We start from the raw sequence: 18,023 nt of genomic DNA, 5'->3' as shown, positions 1-18,023 counted from the left end.
TCCACACAGAGGGGTTCTGGGAGACCAGACACTGCAATACTGAAGACAGACTCACAGAGGCATATAGAAGAATACAGAAGTTGGATGTGAATTGAGAACCCCTGTCTGACACAACATCTACAGGTATACCATGTTATTTAAAAACATGCAGTACTAGTAATTTGGCTGTTTCTTTGGCAGGGTGGAGTTTAGGTAAATGAATGAAGTGTACAGACTTGGAGAACTACCATGAAAATGGTGGTGTTACCATTTGACAGGGGAAGACCGGTGACAAAATCCAGGGCAATGTGGGACCAGGGCCTCTTGGGGATATACAGGGGTTGTAACAGGCCAGCAGGTGACCAGTTAGAGTTCTTGCCTTGAGCATAGACCAAGCAGGCTGAGACAAAGTTGTTGAGGTCATCTCCCATGGAGGGCCACCAGGACTGCTAACCGATGAAGGCCCGAGTACGCTTGGTTCCAGGATGACAGGATAACTGGGAAGAATGACCTCACTGCAATACCCGTGAGTGGACAGAGCTGGGAACATAAACACGGTTAGTGGGGCATTGACCAGGGGCTGCCTCGCTCTGTTGAGCAGCTTGCACCATGGCCTCAATGCCCCATTGTGCTGCACGCACAGGACAGTGGGCACTCTCAGAGGAGGAAAATCTTTGGGAGAGGACACCTGGTTTTCCATTCTGGGAACCGGGGCAGAAGGACAGTGTAAAATTGAATCTCGAGGAAAACAGGGACCAACGAGCTGGACAGAGTTGAGACGCTTGGCGGTTTGGATATATTCCAGATTCTTGTGATCAAGAATTTGCCACAAAGTTCTGTAGGTACCTGCTGCTGTAAATAAGGTAACCAGAATCAGGAAACAGGCAGAGTCAATAGTCAGACAGACAGAGTTCAGATACAAATGCTGAAAAGGCTCAGGAAAACTCACTGGCACAATCCAGCCACAAACAGGTGAAAATACAGGACTGAAATACACTGAGCAATAAACAGAGCGGCAGATGATAGGTGGAACACAATGAGACACGGGTGGCAGCAACACAGGTAATAATGAGAGACAGATGAGAGATGGAGTACTCAGTAATACGGGCCAGAGTCAAGCAGGAGTGGGGATGGGAGCACATGGTAATACAAAACCACAGACTGACAGCTAGAGGGAAACACACAAAAAGACAAAGTTCAACTGGAGGTACTGACACCCACGCTCTAAGCTCATCCACTTTGTTCGTAAAACTCCTTGCATTAAAATAGATACATCTCAAACCATTGGTGTGAGCGCGTCCTTTCTCTATCACCTGCTTATCCTCCCTCTCGCACTGTCTCCAAGTTTTCTCCATTTGTGAGCCAATTGCCTCTTCCTCGGTCTCTTCAGTTTGGTTCCCACCCCCCAGCTATAGAGGACACAGAAAAGAACATAAAAAAAATGACATTCTGAAAGTGCCTTAAAATCTAGTGTAAAATGATGCAACACGTTCCAAGGAAAAAATATGTCCATGCTTGGAAACAAGAAGGTACAAAAATAGTGGACAACTCGTCATCCCTGCCACAAGTTAACTGGCTAGTTTGCCACACAGAAACAGTGCACAGGTGTGCAGGAGAAAGCAACTGACTCATTTTTCACTCAGGAAGGAAGGTACAACTCCCTGTCTTACCTTGCCGTCCCGGCTGGCCTGGAAGTCCTGGCTGGCCTTTTGGTCCTTCCAGTGGAATTCCTGGTGGTCCAGGTGTACCTGGTGGACCTTGCTGACCTGCACTTCCTGGGAAACCAGGATCGCCTTTAAGACCTGGTGCTCCAGGAGCACCTGGGATACCTGGAATACCTGGATCACCTTTTGCACCTATATGGGAAACCATTAGTCAGTAAGCCATCATCTGAAATGCATTTAAGGTTAACTATTCATAAGCATGCCATTTATAAACAATTCCTCTGGAAATAACCATCACTTTTTGCATCCTCAGATAGCAGAGGTAGAAAGTCTCTATTCATCTATCAATAGAAAATTCTAGATTAAAGCTAAATACTGAAAACACAATAGATCAGGCAGCATCTGAGATGCAATTACATTTGCAGTTCATGAACATTTGTCAGATTTCCAGCTCCCACAGTTTGTTTTGATTTTCACATAGATTTAATATTGTAGAAAATGTTTAAAGGATTCTTACTCCATTAATGGAATTTGATGTCTAAGAGCAGGATACTTTCAGAAACTATCAATGGGATCTCAGTAAAGCTGTTTGTAGGAAACATTTCTAGGTTTGTCATGGTGTAGGGCTGTAATGGTTCAAACATCGGTTGTCACTGGCAGTGGAACTGTTCACCATGAAGAATCAATTGATGTCATTGCCTGCATAATTTGACAGTCAGGATTTCAGTCCTCAAAGATCAACAAGATCATTCCGAAGATAGCCAGAGATTTTTTCCCAGAATGGAAATAGCTAATACGAGGGGGCATAATTTTAAGGTATTGAGGTAAAGTATAGGGGGACGTCAGAGGTTGGATTTTTTAAACAGAGAGTGGTGGGTGTGTGGAATGCTCTGCCAGGGTGGTGCTAGAGGCAGCTACACCTTTTGGACATAAGAGAACCTCTTTGATAGGCTTACGTATGATATAAAAATGGAGGGAAAGATTAGATTGAGCTTAGAGTAGGTTAAAAAAATTGCGTATACTGTGGTCCAAAGGACCTGCACTGTGTTGCAGTGTTCTATGTTCTAGAAGATCTTTTGAGATACATGAAATTTGACATTTGGCATATAAAACTAATCTTCAGCCATTGCCACTGAAGGACAGGGTTAATTTGCAGTAAAGTGATTCCAAGATTATATATTATGCCATTTGGGCAGATATTCAAATTTACTTTAATTGTAAGCTGCATGTATATTGTACAGTATATGGTTCACCCATTTACCCTGGTGCTGAGATCAAACAGAATTCCTTAAAGGATCCTTTGTTGACGACTTGAAAAAATATTCTGTAATTTTAGTACAGTTCATGAACGTTCCTCCTGGCTTTAGCGGAGTACAGTGGGCTGCTGTCAAACTAGGCAGCCCAATTTAATAGTTGTCGGTGAGATCATGCCCAGTTCTCACACACGATGAATAGAGGGACCACTATCCTATCCAGCTATTAGCATTAGGAGCTTTATTTTCCACCGTTAGGTAAGCGTTAACTTAGGTAAATAGTAACCTATTTACAATAGGTTGAGGCTTGCAAGATAATCTCTTCTTTTGGCTCAAAGTTTATAATCCACCTCCAGTTCTACACCCAACACTGCATCCTCGAGAGAAGTGCTAAAGGTGAGAGTTAAACTCTATAGAATGTAGACTGCAGACAACACACGTACATCACAAAACCTTTGATCTCTCTTCGTACAGTATTTGCATGCCTGGACCACAATGCGAACTTTGCCTCAGTCACAGCTATCACATATTTGAAATCTTTTCATTTCATGTAGGTAAATATTATCCTGTGATAATTATTATTCTGTAAAAAAAAATGCACTTTAACACTTTGATCATGGATTGCAACTCACAGTCGTTCTGCTCTCTGCTCGATACAGTGCCCTGAATTATTCAGAAGTGCTGATGACCTTACATTGGCCTTCAAGTTTAATCAGTGCCATTTCAGATTTCCTTTTAACAGTGATTTTTATTTCACTTTACCAGTGGTATGCACAATGTAACAGTATGAAGCTAAGGAGAGACTGGTTTGAATTTCAGATTCAGAATAATTTTCAGCTTCACTATTAATTTTTTAACACATACACGGATAAGATTACTTTGTAGATTCTGATTTATTAACATCTACCATTATGAGCATAAAATTAATCTCTACTTGGATTAAATCCTCAATCAGTTGGAAATTAATACAGGATCAACAGCACCCCTGTTGATATAAGTTTCACCATAATACGCAACTGATTATCCTCCAGTTTCTTACTCACCTGGGAATCCTGGAAGACCAGGGGGACCTGGAGTTCCAAAGCCCGGAGGACCTGGAGACAAAAAGGGAAATGAGAGAACCACGTAACTAAAAGGCTGTTTTAATGCCCTTTCAGCTTGTTCTGTGTTAGACATATTGGCTGTCAGAACAGAACTACACCCAGACAATACTAACAGTGTATAAAACCAGTCTGCTGTTCCTTTCAGTAATTTCCACCTGCCCAGATTTCTGCATTTTCTTCCAGATCTCAAGCTCATTGTTGAACCAATTATCAAAACTCATGGGGCATGATAACGACCTTGGGCAATATTGTAAAATGATTGGTACTGGTTCACCTGCTTGATATATACCCCATTTACTTATCTGTTACCTTAGAAAAGCATTGAAAACATAAAAACTATTGCTTTCAAGAATGGCTCTTTGTAAATACTCTGACAGACAGATGGCAACATGAGATTTATATTTCCGATTTTTATAGAAAGATACACATTAGAATTTGATACTTCAGTTCCTGATGTACACATAGCATAGAAGAGGTTGATGGTTCAACATAATCAGATCTTTTCTAATTTGTTTTCCTCAAGTTCAAGTCTGTCATTCAAACATACATAAATACCCATGGATTCAGCCAAACAAAATGGCGTTGCTCTGGATTCAAGGTGCCATCAGTCACACACAGCTCAAGGCGCCTGTATAGTCCAAGACCCTAAGTCCATGAATGGTGCAGCAATCTGAAATCGATGACAGGTTGTCTACCGCCAAGCGAAGACTGGGTGCAGCATCGACTCCCGCTCGGACGCTGCGTCACACTGCCTCCAGTGGAGTGCGCGGACTCCAAAGCCTCTCTCCTGGATGGCTATAAACACGTGGCGGCCGAGGCCACGCAGCTCCCCCGCCGTCTGGCAGTAAATCAGTGAATCGGACTTGTAGCATTCCACATGAACAATGTCCCACAGGGTCTTGCAATCTCATGAAAAGCGGCTAAGATGATCATTTGCTGTTAGACTGTGCACTAACTACTATGGCACCTCTGACACAGGCTGCGGCACGATCTGCTCCTTCAGTTTTTCCACCAACGAGTAACTCGTTGATGGGGTAGACCTGCAATACTTTTATGTTCTTAACGTCCAGACCTATTCTTAGATATCTTAGTCAGGATGGACCAGCAAGCAGTTCCTGGGAGGATTATAGGCGAGAAACAACAAAAAATTATGCCTCTAACTCTGCTTTGTAAACAGCAACAATAAAAAAAACCTGCAAACAACTTAACCTATAATCTCTGTCAACCGTCAGTTCCCCACATTCTTCATTCTGTTCTACATAATGTCACACTCATTCAATAGTCTCAACTTTACTGATTGCATCATCTCGAAAACATCTAAGATAAAATTTCTCCTAGAATTTTTGAATCCATCTCTACCATTTCAATCGCTTCCATCATTTGATCTTCTAACAGTGCCCCTCCCGTACATCTCCCAGTCTTTTCCATCATCATGTTTGGTGGCATCAATTTGCTCTGAGAATCCACACTTAAAGCACTCTGCCTCTGTCTTTGTCAAAGTCTTCCATCCTGACCAAGTCCTAATCTCCTTCCTACGGACAGGTCTCCTTCAGGCTGACACTTCTGCAAAGAACTTCCGAATGTCTTTCGCAGCCTATAAGAACAAGGTAAGAATTGTGTTTGAGGCATTTTTTTTAAGGAATTGGACAAACCTGGATCTCCCTTTGCACCAGCTGGGCCAGGAATTCCATCACGGCCAGGTTGTCCTTTCTCTCCCGGTGGTCCTGGAGGCCCAGGTGTGCTCACATCACCTGCAGACAAAGCAATTGTTTAAAACCTGTTAATATGTTTGAACAATCCAAAGGAGAAATTAAACCGATACATGTTTCTCAGAATCTTCTTTCATTTATGCCCCCCTCCTCCATCTGAATATCACCCCTCCTTACTTGGATTGACCTGTTGCTCATCAGCTCTTGCTTCAGCCCTTCCTTCCACTCTTTATACTGGAATCTCTCCCCTCTACAGTACTGAATTATGCCTTTCGATTTGGTGTTTAATATTGTGTTTTCGCTCCTTTTTTTTGTTGCCTTTGCATAATTGTTTTTTTGCACGTGTGGTGAGGGGGTTGGTGTTTGATGTTTTTCTTTAAAAGGGCTGATTCCCCATTTCTTTGTTTCATGACTGTCTGTGGGGGAAGATGAATTTCAGGGTGGTATAAAGCATACACACTTTGATAATAAATGTACTTTGAATCCTGGAATCTTTAATCGATTTTTTTTAGACCAGGTGAATGGCATTGATACGAAAATTTGACAGTCCACTTACGCCTTCTCCCTAACCCCCCCCCCCCCCCCCCGACCATCCAGCATCTTGTGTGTCCCTCCACGTTCCAGCATCTGCAATCTCTGGTGTCTCTAAACAAGAGAAAGTCTGCAGATGTTGCATGTCCAGAGTGACACATACAAAATGCTGGAGGAACTCAGCAGGTCAGGCAGCGTGTACAGAAATGAATAAACAGTTGATGTTTAGCCTTGTGGTAAAAAAAATTCCCATCCTCCTTCTCTTTTCCCTTATTCCCTGCTCTGGACTCTTACCTCTTTTCCTCACCTGCCTATCACCTCCCCCTGGTGCCCCTCCTTCTTCCCTTTCTCCTACGGTCCACTCTCCTCTCCCATCATATTCCCTCTTCTGCAGCCCTTTACCTTTCCCACTCACCTGATTTCACTTACTACCTTCTAAGCTGGTTCTCCTTCCCCTTCCCCCTTCCTTCCCAGTCCTGAAGAAGGGTATCGGCCCAGAACGTCGGCTGTTTATTCATTTCCATAGCCGCCGCCTGACCAGCTGAGTTCCTCCAGCATTTTCCAGGTACATTTATTATCAAAGAATGCATAAATTACACAACCTTGGGATTTATTTCCTTACAGGTAGCCACAAGGCAAGAAATCCGAAAGAACCCAATTAAAGAGAAAAAAAGACCAACACCCGATGTGCAAGAGAAAGGGGAAAAACACACACAAATCGTGCAAAACAACTGAAGCAAACAACATCTCAAACCAAGATTGGATCCTCAGATCTGAACCCTGGAGCAGGCGCAAAGCTTCGGCTATCAGCTCATCGTACAGAGCACAGCAACCAGGGCAGTTTCCATAGGCTCTGCGCTATGGAGAGAGCAGAGACCATCGCGGAGAGTGAGTAAAATCGGGCTCTGCCTCCAATCCCGACACTCTATCCTTACAGTCTATCTGGGACAGCATTTAAGTTAACCAAATGATGGAACAGCAAAAGGTTCCGGCACCCCGGAGAGAGGAGTGAACATCGGGGAGTATATGATGACATATATATACTTCGATAATAAATTTACTTTGAGGTTTGAACTTTGAACTTAATAATGTTTCAGCTGCAATCCGCTCCTACCTAGGAGCCCACATTTTATAAGCTACCGAAGTCCACATCAATTATGATGGCCTAAAACCTTGAAAAAAATGATGTTTCCAGCCAATGTTATGTTTAAATATTTTTAATATACCTGGAGGACCAGGAAGTCCAATAAGGCCAGGAGGACCTGGTAAACCATCAGCTCCCTTCGGACCAGAAATTCCAGGAGTACCTGCAGAATAAGGAACACACATCTCAATGAGCCCATGCTATTTAGCTTGTGTGCAAAATTCATGAATGCGCTTCAGAATGACTTCAGCCATGTACAGTTATGTGCAGCTGAACAAAATACTTTTACCCTCTTTAATTAGTTCACAGAAGATGGGTCAGTTCCTTCTCTGTATCTCCAGCTAGCTCCACTTAAATCATTCATTAAGTTGCCAAGCTATTCTTGAACTTTACCTGATTAAACTTCCATAAGTCAGGAATATTTTCTTAAACTTGACCCAAAATGCACAGTATTTGCACTAAACACAGCAATACTGTTTGAACCTTTGCCTTGATTTAGTCGTGTATATTGTTGCTTGAGTTGCATAGAACACAGATCAGAATGGTACAATACAGTACCAGCCCTTTGAACTTTAATTTATGCCAAACCTTTAACCTACTCCAAGACTGATCCAACCCTTCTCTCCTACATAGCCCTCCTATTTTTCTTACATCCTTGTGCTTACCTAAAAGCCTCGAATATTTCTCATGTATCTGCCTCTACCACCACCTCTGACAGTGCATTCCATGTACCTACCACTCTGTGGGAAAAAAAAATATCTCTGACATCCCTCCTACATGTTTTTCAAAATGCCTTGAAGTTATGCCCCCTCGCATTAGCCATTTCTGCCCTGGGAAAAAGTCTCTGGCTGTCCACTCTATCGATGCCTATTATCATCTGGTACAAATTTATCAAGTTAACTCTTTTCCTCCTCCATTCCAAACAGAAAAGCTCTAGCTCACTCAACCTATCCTCAATAGACATGCTCTTCCACCCAGACAACATCCTGGTTTATCTCCTCCAGACAATACCTCTTTAAAGCTTCCCCCTCCTTCCTATAATGAAGTGACCAGAACTGAACACGATACTCCAAGCGTGGTCTAACTATGTTTTTATAGACCTGCAGCATTCCCTTGCAGTTCTTGCACTCAATCCCCTGACTAATGGAAGGCCAACATACCATATACCTTCTTAAGCACCCTATCAACCTGCAGGGCAACTTTCAGAGATCTATGGATGTGAGTCCCAAGATTCCTCTGCTCCTAAACACTGCTAAAAACCCTGCATTCTGCCTTCAAGTTCAACCTTGCATAGAAATAAACCACGTGTAATAGATGCTGCTTCAGCTAATTGTACTTGTCAGGACAGAATTCAACAAGGAGGAAAAGTGGAGAACGAGTTATGTGGATGCTACCACGATAACTTCATTTGAGTGTAGTTTGACTGTTTGCTTGTGTGTAGTTCTTTTCATTGAGTCCATTGTATTTCTGTGCTTTATTATGAATGCCAGCAAAAAATGAATCTCAAGGTAGTAGATGGTAACATTTATGTATTTCAATAATAAATTTCCTTTGAACTTTGACTGACAGAGCATTGTGGTCCTGCAGAAACTCAGAGATTGCTTTTGTGCTGTTGTGTAAATGTTTTTCTTTGTAATCATGTGAGTTTCCTCTCACATGCCAAAAATGTGTGGGACGGCAGGTTAATTAGCCAGGTGTGCAGGTGAGTGGTAAAATGTTGAGATGAATTGATGAAAATGTGGGAAGAATAGAGCTTTGACCGGCGACCAATCTGGCATTGGAAGTTTGCAAGGAGGGGATTTCATTCAGGTCCACTATTCGAGTAGAAAAGGGAGCAGCAGGTCGTGGAAGCTTAGACCAGCAACCAATCTGCAGCTGAGATTGATTAGCACAAGCAAATTAAAGGAAGGAACGGGCAAGCACAGTGGCCATCATCTGACTGGACAGAGTCAGAGTGGTGATCTCGAGGTTTTAGCTCTCCGAGGTTTAAGCGAAGACAGGCTTCAGTCAGAGAAAGCAGGAGAAAAGAAAAGCTCAAGGTTAAGATTATTTTTCTTTCCCTTGAGTTGAATTGAATTGACTTTATTTCTTACATTCTTCACATACATGAGGAGTAAAAATTTTTTACGTTACATCTCCATCTAAATGTGCAATCGTAGTAATTTATAACAAGTTATAATAAATACAGTCAATGTAACATAGAAATACACTCTAATCAGCGTGAGTTAATCATTCTGATGGCCTGGTGGTAGAAGCTGTCCCGGAGTCTGTTTGTCCTGGCTTTTATGCTGTGGTACCAGTTCCCAGATGGTAGCAGCTGGAATAGATTGTGGTTGGGGTGACTTGGGTGCCCAATGATCTTACAGGCCCTTTATTCACACCTGTCTTTGTAAATGTCTTGAATCATGGGAAGTTCTCAACTGCACAGTTAGGACAGTAGAGATGCTAGGCAGGACAGTGGAATGCACCTCTTGTGGGATGTGGGAATGCAGGGAGATCTCCAATGCTCTGGATAACTACAACTGCAAGAAGTGCATCCAGCTGCAGCTTTGAGTAATCTACATTAAGGTGTTGGAGCTGAAGCTAGATGAACTCTGAATCACTGAGGAGGCTGAAGGGGCGATAGAGAGAACATATAGAGAGGGAGTTACACCCAAGGTGCAGGACACAGGAAGCTGGTGACAGTTTGGAAGAGGAAAGGGGTTAAGGAGGCAGTGCAAAGTTCCCTTTCAGCAATTGCCCCTCAACAACAGGTATACAGTATATCACTTTGGATACAGTTGGGGGTGGTGGGGTAACAGAGGAAAATCATGGTGGTTGCGTCTCTGGCCCTGAGTCTGGCTCTGTGACTCAGAAGGGAAGTGGGAGAAGAGAGGCACATTGTACTGATAGGGGATTCGTTAGTTGGGTGAACGGACCAGTGGTTCTGTGGGCGAGACCGAGATCCTCGGATGGTATGGTGCCTCCTGGGTGCCACAGCCTGGGACATCTCGGAATGAGTCCTCAGCATTCTTAAGTGGAAGGGTGAACAGCCAGAAGTTCTGGTCCAAGCAGGTACCAATAACATAGGTAGGACGAGTGACAATGACAAGGTTCTGCAAAGAGAGTTCAGGGAGTTGCTAAGTCAAAGGGCAGAATCTCCAGGGTTGGGACCTCAGGATTGCTACCCATGCCACATGCTAGCGAGGCCAGAACTAGGAAAATTAAACAATTTTTTTTTTTTATTAGTTTTTCAAAACATTTTACAAATGAAAAACCCCAAATCCCAATGAGGAACATTAAAACAGTGCAAAATTAAGCATACAATAACAATATGCTACAAAGGAAGAGAATTTAGCAAAAAAAAGCACCTAAATTAAAGACAAGTAAACTTAGTGTCCTCCCCAAGCCCCACAACACAAGAAAAAACAACAGCAACTCCAGACCAACCACAACACAATATAGAGAGTATAAGTCAGGACAGCCAAACTCCCAGACTGTGAATACACTCAGCAACAGAGGATAATAATGCCTTCTACCAGAAAAAGAAAGGAGCTGAAAGCAAGGGACTGAAAAGAAAAAAAAACCCTAGTCAAGAGGAAGGTTATGAAAGTACTCGAAAAAAGGTCCCCAGACCTTATGGAATTTTAGATCTGAACTGAGAACTGAATAATGAATTTTTTCGGGGTCCAAACAGGCCATGATGTCGTTAAGCCATTGAGCATGAGTGGGCGGGGCAACATCTCTCCATCTGAGGAGGATAAAATTAAACAATTTAATGCGTGGCTAGAGAGTTGGTGCAGGGGAGAAGGCATAAGATTTTTTGGATCATTGGGCTCTCTTGCAGGGAAGGTGGGACCTGCACAGAAGGGATGGTTTGCACCTGCGCAGGAGTGGGGCAAAAACCCCAGCAGAAAGGTTTGTTAATGCTGCATGGTGGGGTTTAGAGTTACAGGGGGATGGGATCCAGACTGCTAGAACAGTTAGTGGAGAGGTTGTGGAGGTAGATGTTGCTAAGACCTCAGCCAAAGTCAGGAATCAAAAAGTTGAGCATGGTGTGACTAGTATCCTGAGCTGCGTATATCTCAATGCAAGAAGTACTGTAGGAAAGGCAGATGAGCTCAGGACATGGATCAACACTTGGAATTATGACGTTGTAGCTATTGATGAGACTTTGTTGCAGGAGGGGCAGGACTGGCAGCTTAGTATTCTGGGGTTGTGTTGTTTTAGATATGACAGAGCGGGAGGGTTTAAAGGAGGAGGGGTTGCATTAATAGTCAGGGAAAATGTCTCAGAACAGACTGGAGAACTTGACTAGGGAAGCGACATGGGTGGAACTGAGAAATAAGGAAGATATGATCATGTTAATGGGGCTATATTACAGACTACCTAACAGTCCTAGGGATTTACAGGAACAAATTTGCAAAGAGGATGCAGACTGATGCAATAAGCATAAGGTTGTCATAGTAGGTGAATTTAACTTTCCACATATTGACTGGGAAACCCCTACTGTAAAAGGACTAGATGAGATCGAGTTTGCCAATTGAGTTCAGGAAAGTTTCCTTCATCAGTACATATTAGTCCCAATGAAAGGGCATGCTAATGCTATATGGGATTTGCTATTAGGGAATGGCACAGGGCACGTGACAGAAGTTTGTGTCTGAGAACCCTTTGCAACCAGTTACCACAATGCTATTAGTTTCAAAGTAATTATGCAAAGAGATAGGATTGAGATTATAAACTGGAGAAAGGCCAGTTTTGATGACATCAGAAATGACATGACAAGTGTGGATTGGTTCAGGCTGTTTTCTGGCAAAGGTGTTCTTGGAAAGGTGGGGGGCCTTCAAAAACAAAATTTTGAGAGAACAAAGCTTGTATGTGCCTGTCAGAATAAAAGGTAAAGATAACAAGTGTAGGGAACTGATGCACCATCAATTACTCACTCTGAGACGTAAAGGCGAGATATCGGCTTTTATTGACTGGAAGAAGAACAAGCAGTGAGTGACCACCATACTACATCCTGGAGACTGAGAGACCGGGCTCAGGCCTCGATCACCTTTATACAGGGGTCTGTGGGAGAAGCCACAGAGCAGTCAGCGGGGGGACGTGTCCAGACAGATATATGTAGTTCACCACAGGAACTTAGATGTTCAAGAGAAATTAAGGCCCTAGTTAAGAGAGAAAAAGGAGGTGCACAGCAGGCATAAGCAACTAGGAACAAATGAGGTGCTTATTGAGTACAGGAAATGCAAGAGAACACTTATGAAAGAAATCAGGAAGGCTAAAAGAAGGCATGAGGTTGCTCTGGCAGACAAGTTGAAGGAGAATCCTTCACAGCAAAAGGATTGCTAGGGACAAAACTGGTCCTCTGGAAGAACAGAATGGTAATCCATGTGTGGAGCCAAAACAGATGAGGGAGATCTTCAATGCATTCTTTGCATTTGTATTTACTTGGGAGACAGATACAGAGTCCATACACGAGGCAAAGTGGCATCAACTTCATGGACCCTGTACAGATTACAGAGGAGGAGATGTTTGCTTTCCTGAGGCAAATCAGGGTGGATAAATCCACAGGGCATGCCAAGGTGTTCCCTCAGACCCCACGGGAGGCAAATGCAGGGATTTCCGGGGCTCTAACAGAGATATTTAAAACATCCTAAATGATGATTGGAGGATACCCAATTTTGTTCTGCTGTTTAAAAACAGATCTAAACATAAACCAGGAAATTATAGGCCGGTGAGTCTGACATCAGATGTGGAAAAATTATTGGAACGTAATCTAAGGGAATAGCCACAGCTCTGCACACCGTCCTTACACAGCTGGAGAAGAGGGATGCTTATGTGAGAAAACTATTCTTGGACTACAATTAAGTGTTCAACACCATAATTCCTTCCAGGCTCAAAAAGAAGCTCAGAGACCTCGGCCACCCTGCCTTGTACATCTGGATCTTGGACTTCCTCTCAGATCGCTGGCAAGTAGTAAGAATGGGCTCCCTCACCTCTGCCCCTCTGAACCTCAACACAGGAGTCCAAGGTTGTGTACTAACCCTCTCCTTTACTCTCTGTATACCCATGACTGTTAGCTCCAATCTGCTAATCAAGTTTGCTATTGATACTACATTGGTTGGCCTTATCTCAAATAATAACGAGGTATCCTACAGAGAAAAAGTCATCACCCTGACACAGTGGTGTCAAGAAAACAACCTCCCCCTCAATGCTGTGAAAACAAAGGAGCTGGTTGTGGGCTGCAAGACAAATGGAGACAGGCTAACACTTATTGACATCAATAGATCTGGGGTTGACAGGGTGAACAGCTTTAAGTTCCTTGATATACACATCACCGAGGATCTCACGTGATCTGTACATATCGGCTATGAGGTGAAAAAAGCACAACAATGCCTCCTTCACCTCAGAAGGTTGAAGAAGTTTGGCATGAGTCCCCAAATCCTAAGGACTTTCTACAGGGGCACAATTGAGAGCATCCTGACTGGCTGCATCACTACCTGGTATGGGAACTGTACTTCCCTCAATCGCAGGACTCTGCAGAGAGCGGTGCGGACAGCCCAGCGCATCTGTAGATATGAACTTCCCACTATTTAGGACATTTACAGAGACAGGTGCGCAAAAAGGGCCTGAACGATCATTTGGGACCCAAGTTGCCCCAACCACAAACTGTTCCAGCTGCTACCATCTGGGAAACGGTACCACAGCGTTAAAGCCAGGACCATTAGGCTCCAGGACAGCTTCTTCCACAGGCCATCAGACTGATTAATTCACGTTGATATAATTGCATTTCTATGTTATATTGACTGTCCTGTTGTACATACTATTTAATATAAATTACTATAAATTGCACATTTGGACTGAGAGGTAACGTAAAGACTTACTCCTCATGTAAGCGAAGAATATAAGAAATAAAGTCAATTCAATTCACTAACACACCTAATATATACAGTATGTATTTGGATAGACATGGACTGATTAAGGATAGTTAGCATGGCTTTGTGCATGGTAAGTCATGTCTAACCAATCCTATAGAGTTTTTCAAGGAAGTTACCAAGAAAGTGGATGAAGACAAGGCAGTGGATGTTGTCTACATGGACTTTAGCTAGACATTTGACAAGCTCCACATGGGAGGCTGCTCAAGAAGGTTCAAGATGAGATAGTAAATTGGATTAGATATTGACTTTGTGGGAGAAACCAGAGAGTGGTCATAGAGGGTTGCCTCTCTGACTGTTGGCCCATGACTAGTGGTGTGCAGCAGGAACTGGTGCTGGATCTTTTGTTGTTTGTCATCTATATCAATGATCTGATGGTGAACTGGATCAGCAAATTTGTGGATGACACTAAGACTGGGGGTGTAGTGGACAGTGAGAAAGGCTATCATGGCTTGCAGAGGAATCTGAATCATCTGGAAAAAGGGGCTGAAAGATGGCAGGTGGAATTTAATGCAGATAAGTGTGAAGTCTGGCACTTCGATAGGACCAACCAGGATAGGTTTTACACAGTGAAGGGTAGGGCACTGTGGAATGTGGTAGAACAAAGGGATCTGGGAATACAGTCATATAATTCATTGAAAGTGGGGTCACAGGCAAATAAGGTTGTAAAGAAAGCTTTTAGCATATTTGCCTTCATAAATTAATGTATTGAGTACAGAGGATGGAATGTTATATTGAAATTGTATAAGACATTGGTGAAGCCTATTTTGGCGTATTGTGTACACTTTTGGTCACCTACCTGCAGGAAAGATGTAAACGAGGTTGAAAGAGTGCGGAGAAAATTTACAAGGACGTTGCTGAGACTGGAGGAAAGATTGAATAGGTGAGGACTGTATTCTTCAGAATGCACAAGATTGAGAGGAGATTTGATGTAGGTATTTATGAGGGGTATAGAGAGGGTAAATGCAAGCAGGCTTTTCCAGCTGAGGTTGAGCAGGACTACAATCAAAGGTCATGGCTTAAGAGTGGACGTTGAGAAGTTTAAGGGGAACATGAGGGGAAACTTCTTCACTCAGAGCGTCATAAGAATGTGGAATAAGCTACCAGCGCAAGTGGTCCATGCAAGCTCGATTTCAATGTTTAAGAGAAGTTTGGATAGTAAGGATATGGAGGGCTATGCTTCCAGTGCAGGTCGTTCGGAGTAGGCAGTTTAAATGGTTTCAGCATAGACTAGATGGGCCAAAGGGCCTATTTCTGTGCTGTACTTCTCTAAGACTCTGACAAGAAGATTGAATTAATGTAAGCTTACTATAAATGGGAACTGGTGGTGAACATGTACTCACTGGGTTAAGTGTGATTTTGTGTTTAATCTCTCTATGACAAACTTACACTGCACCCTGAGCCTAGAGCAGCAAGTGACACGTGTCATTCTGTCCAGCCCAGCTGGCAATATTTGCAATGAATGATAAGCATATTTTTGAAGTTCCAGTCTAATACATTTTAATTACAAAAGGTTGAAATCTTTTGGAAAACAGGTTTTGCTTGAACTAGGGCTTACCTGGGAATCCTGGCTGACCAGGATCACCTTTCATACCAGGTGCACCGGGTAATCCAGGAAATCCGGGGGTACCTGGAGATCCTTTGCTTCCAGCACCTCCTGGTAAACCAGGAGGTCCTGGGTCTCCCTGGATTTAAGATAAAAGGAGCATGTGAGATACTAAAATGAAAAGGCAAAGGGCATCTGTCATGGGAAGCAAAGTAACGTAGTGGTGAGCACAATGCTTCACAGCATTGATTTTCTACCCTATCTGTACCCCTTTTGAATATACTTCACCATACTTCCAGTTACTCCTCAGCCTCCATCACCATAGGAAAAACAAGCTCAGCCTATCCAATCTCTCCCTATATCTAATGTCCTCTAATCCAGGTGAACATTGCAGCTCACTAAACTCCGGTTAGGCCACACTGGAATTGTGTTCAGTTCTAGAAGCTTTAAAGACACCATAAGACATAGGAGCAGAATCAGGCCATTCAGCCCATCGAGTTGGCTCGACCATTCCATCGGATCATGGATTCCACTCAACCCCATACACCTGCTTTCTCGCTATATCCTTTGATGACCAATCAGGAAACAACAGCTTCCACCTTAAATATACCCACGGACTTGGCCTCCACCACAGTCTGTGGCAGATTCACTACTCTCTGGCTAAAAAAATTCTCCTTACTGCTGTTCTAAAATGTCACCTATAAATTTTGAGGCTGTGCCCTCTAGTTCTGGACACACCCACCACAGGAAACATCCTCTCCACATCCACCCTGTCTAGTCCTTTCAATGTTCGGTAGGTTTCAATAAGATCCCCACGCATTCTTCTAAATTCCAGTAACTACAGGCCCAAAGCTGTCAAACACGCCTCATAACCCCTTCATTCCTGGAATCATTTTCATGAACCTCCTCTGGACTCTCTCCAATGACAACACCTTTCTGAGATATTGTTGACAATACTCCCAAGTGCAGCCTGACTAGTGTCTTATAAAGAATCAGAATCTGATTCCCATGGTAGGGGGATCAGAACCAATTGGTCTAAGTTGAGAAATGGGAGTTTTAAGGAAGAGGACATTTTTAGAGAGTTATTTACACCTGGGCTTTGCTGCCAATGATGAGATGGAGTCATCGAATGTAAAACAGTTCAGTACTGGAACTGCTCTTCCAGCCCACAACGTTTTGTCCCAAACTAATTGAGCTTCTACACCTAATTAAATTAACCCCTTCTGCCTACATAATGTCCAAAGTCCTCAATACATGTTATGTCTAAAAGCCTCTATTAAGCCCGCACTGTATCTGCCTCCACTATCACCCAGAGCAGAGATTTCCAGGCACCCACTGCTCTCTGAGGGACTTGCCCCGAACTTCCCCCAGTCATCTTAAATGCATGTTTTCCAGTATTTTGCTTTTGCACCCTGGAAAAACAATATAATACTTTAATACCATAAGACTTAGGAGCAGATTTTGGCAATTTGGCCCACTGAACCTGCTCTGCCATTCCACCATGGCTCATTTATTATCCATCGCAACCCCGTTCTCCTGCCTTCTCCCAATTACTTTTGACACCCTGACTAATCAAGAATCTATAAACCTCCACTTTAAATATACACAGTGACAATGTTAATGATTATGTGTAAGAGATATTTAGGTAGTCACTCAGACAGCAAGGCATGCAAGGATATAGACCTAATGGGGGCAGTTGGGAAAAGTATAGACTGACAAAAATAATGGATTGATGTGCTATTTCTGTGCTGTAAAACTCAACAGAAAACCTTTTTACACTGGGCGATTTTGCTATTTATCTAAAAGCAAGATGCAAACTGGTCTTATTTCCAAACATGAGAAATCCTGGGAATTTCCTTCTAAGGGAAGAGAAAGATTAACCTTCCGTCCAGGAATGCCTCGAGGTGGACTGACTGTTCTGCCGGGGTCACCCTTTTCACCTTTAAAGCCAGGCCGCCCAGAGGCACCAGGCTGACCTGGAAGCCCCGAGTTCCCTGGAGAGCCTTTGAGACCTGGTGGACCTATGGTGTGTAAGACAGAAATATCATTACATCAACCAGTAGTTCAGCAAAAGGTTCATTATGTAAACACATTTATCAAAGTCAAACTTGAATTTATTGTCAATTGTATAAGTACATGTATGCAGAGCAGCAATGAGAAACTTACTTGCAGCCGCC

The 18,023-nt window shown here is 43.1% G+C and overlaps 1 protein-coding gene and 1 long non-coding RNA gene across 5 annotated transcripts in view; one reads left to right on the top strand and one right to left on the bottom strand.

The window, feature by feature from the left end:
* Positions 1-18,023, bottom strand: part of col4a5 (collagen, type IV, alpha 5 (Alport syndrome)) — a 276,446-nt gene that overhangs the window by 50,526 nt on the left and 207,897 nt on the right. For all 3 annotated transcript variants that reach the window (XM_059976825.1, XM_059976826.1, XM_059976827.1), the window contains 6 exons: positions 17,728-17,867; positions 15,859-15,985; positions 7,466-7,546; positions 5,652-5,750; positions 3,940-3,990; positions 1,650-1,835 (listed from right to left, as the gene is read on the bottom strand). In XM_059976825.1, the coding sequence (XP_059832808.1) occupies positions 1,650-1,835; positions 3,940-3,990; positions 5,652-5,750; positions 7,466-7,546; positions 15,859-15,985; positions 17,728-17,867 (684 nt within the window). The remainder of the gene's footprint in view (positions 1-1,649; positions 1,836-3,939; positions 3,991-5,651; positions 5,751-7,465; positions 7,547-15,858; positions 15,986-17,727; positions 17,868-18,023) is intronic.
* Positions 1-18,023, top strand: part of LOC132397972 (uncharacterized) — an 85,782-nt gene that overhangs the window by 49,615 nt on the left and 18,144 nt on the right. The window contains exon 3 of one of the 2 annotated variants that reach the window (XR_009513498.1): positions 6,864-6,880. The exons of the other annotated variant lie outside the window; for it this stretch is intronic. This is a non-coding gene — a long non-coding RNA (uncharacterized LOC132397972). Of the gene's footprint in view, positions 1-6,863; positions 6,881-18,023 lie in introns of those variants that run through there. 2 annotated transcript variants of the gene reach the window in all.

Source organism: Hypanus sabinus, chromosome 8 (genome assembly GCF_030144855.1).
Source record: "Hypanus sabinus isolate sHypSab1 chromosome 8, sHypSab1.hap1, whole genome shotgun sequence".
Taxonomy (NCBI): Eukaryota; Metazoa; Chordata; class Chondrichthyes; order Myliobatiformes; family Dasyatidae; genus Hypanus; species Hypanus sabinus.
Note: the sequence above shows the minus strand (reverse complement) of the source record. Positions and strands in the feature narration are given on the sequence as shown.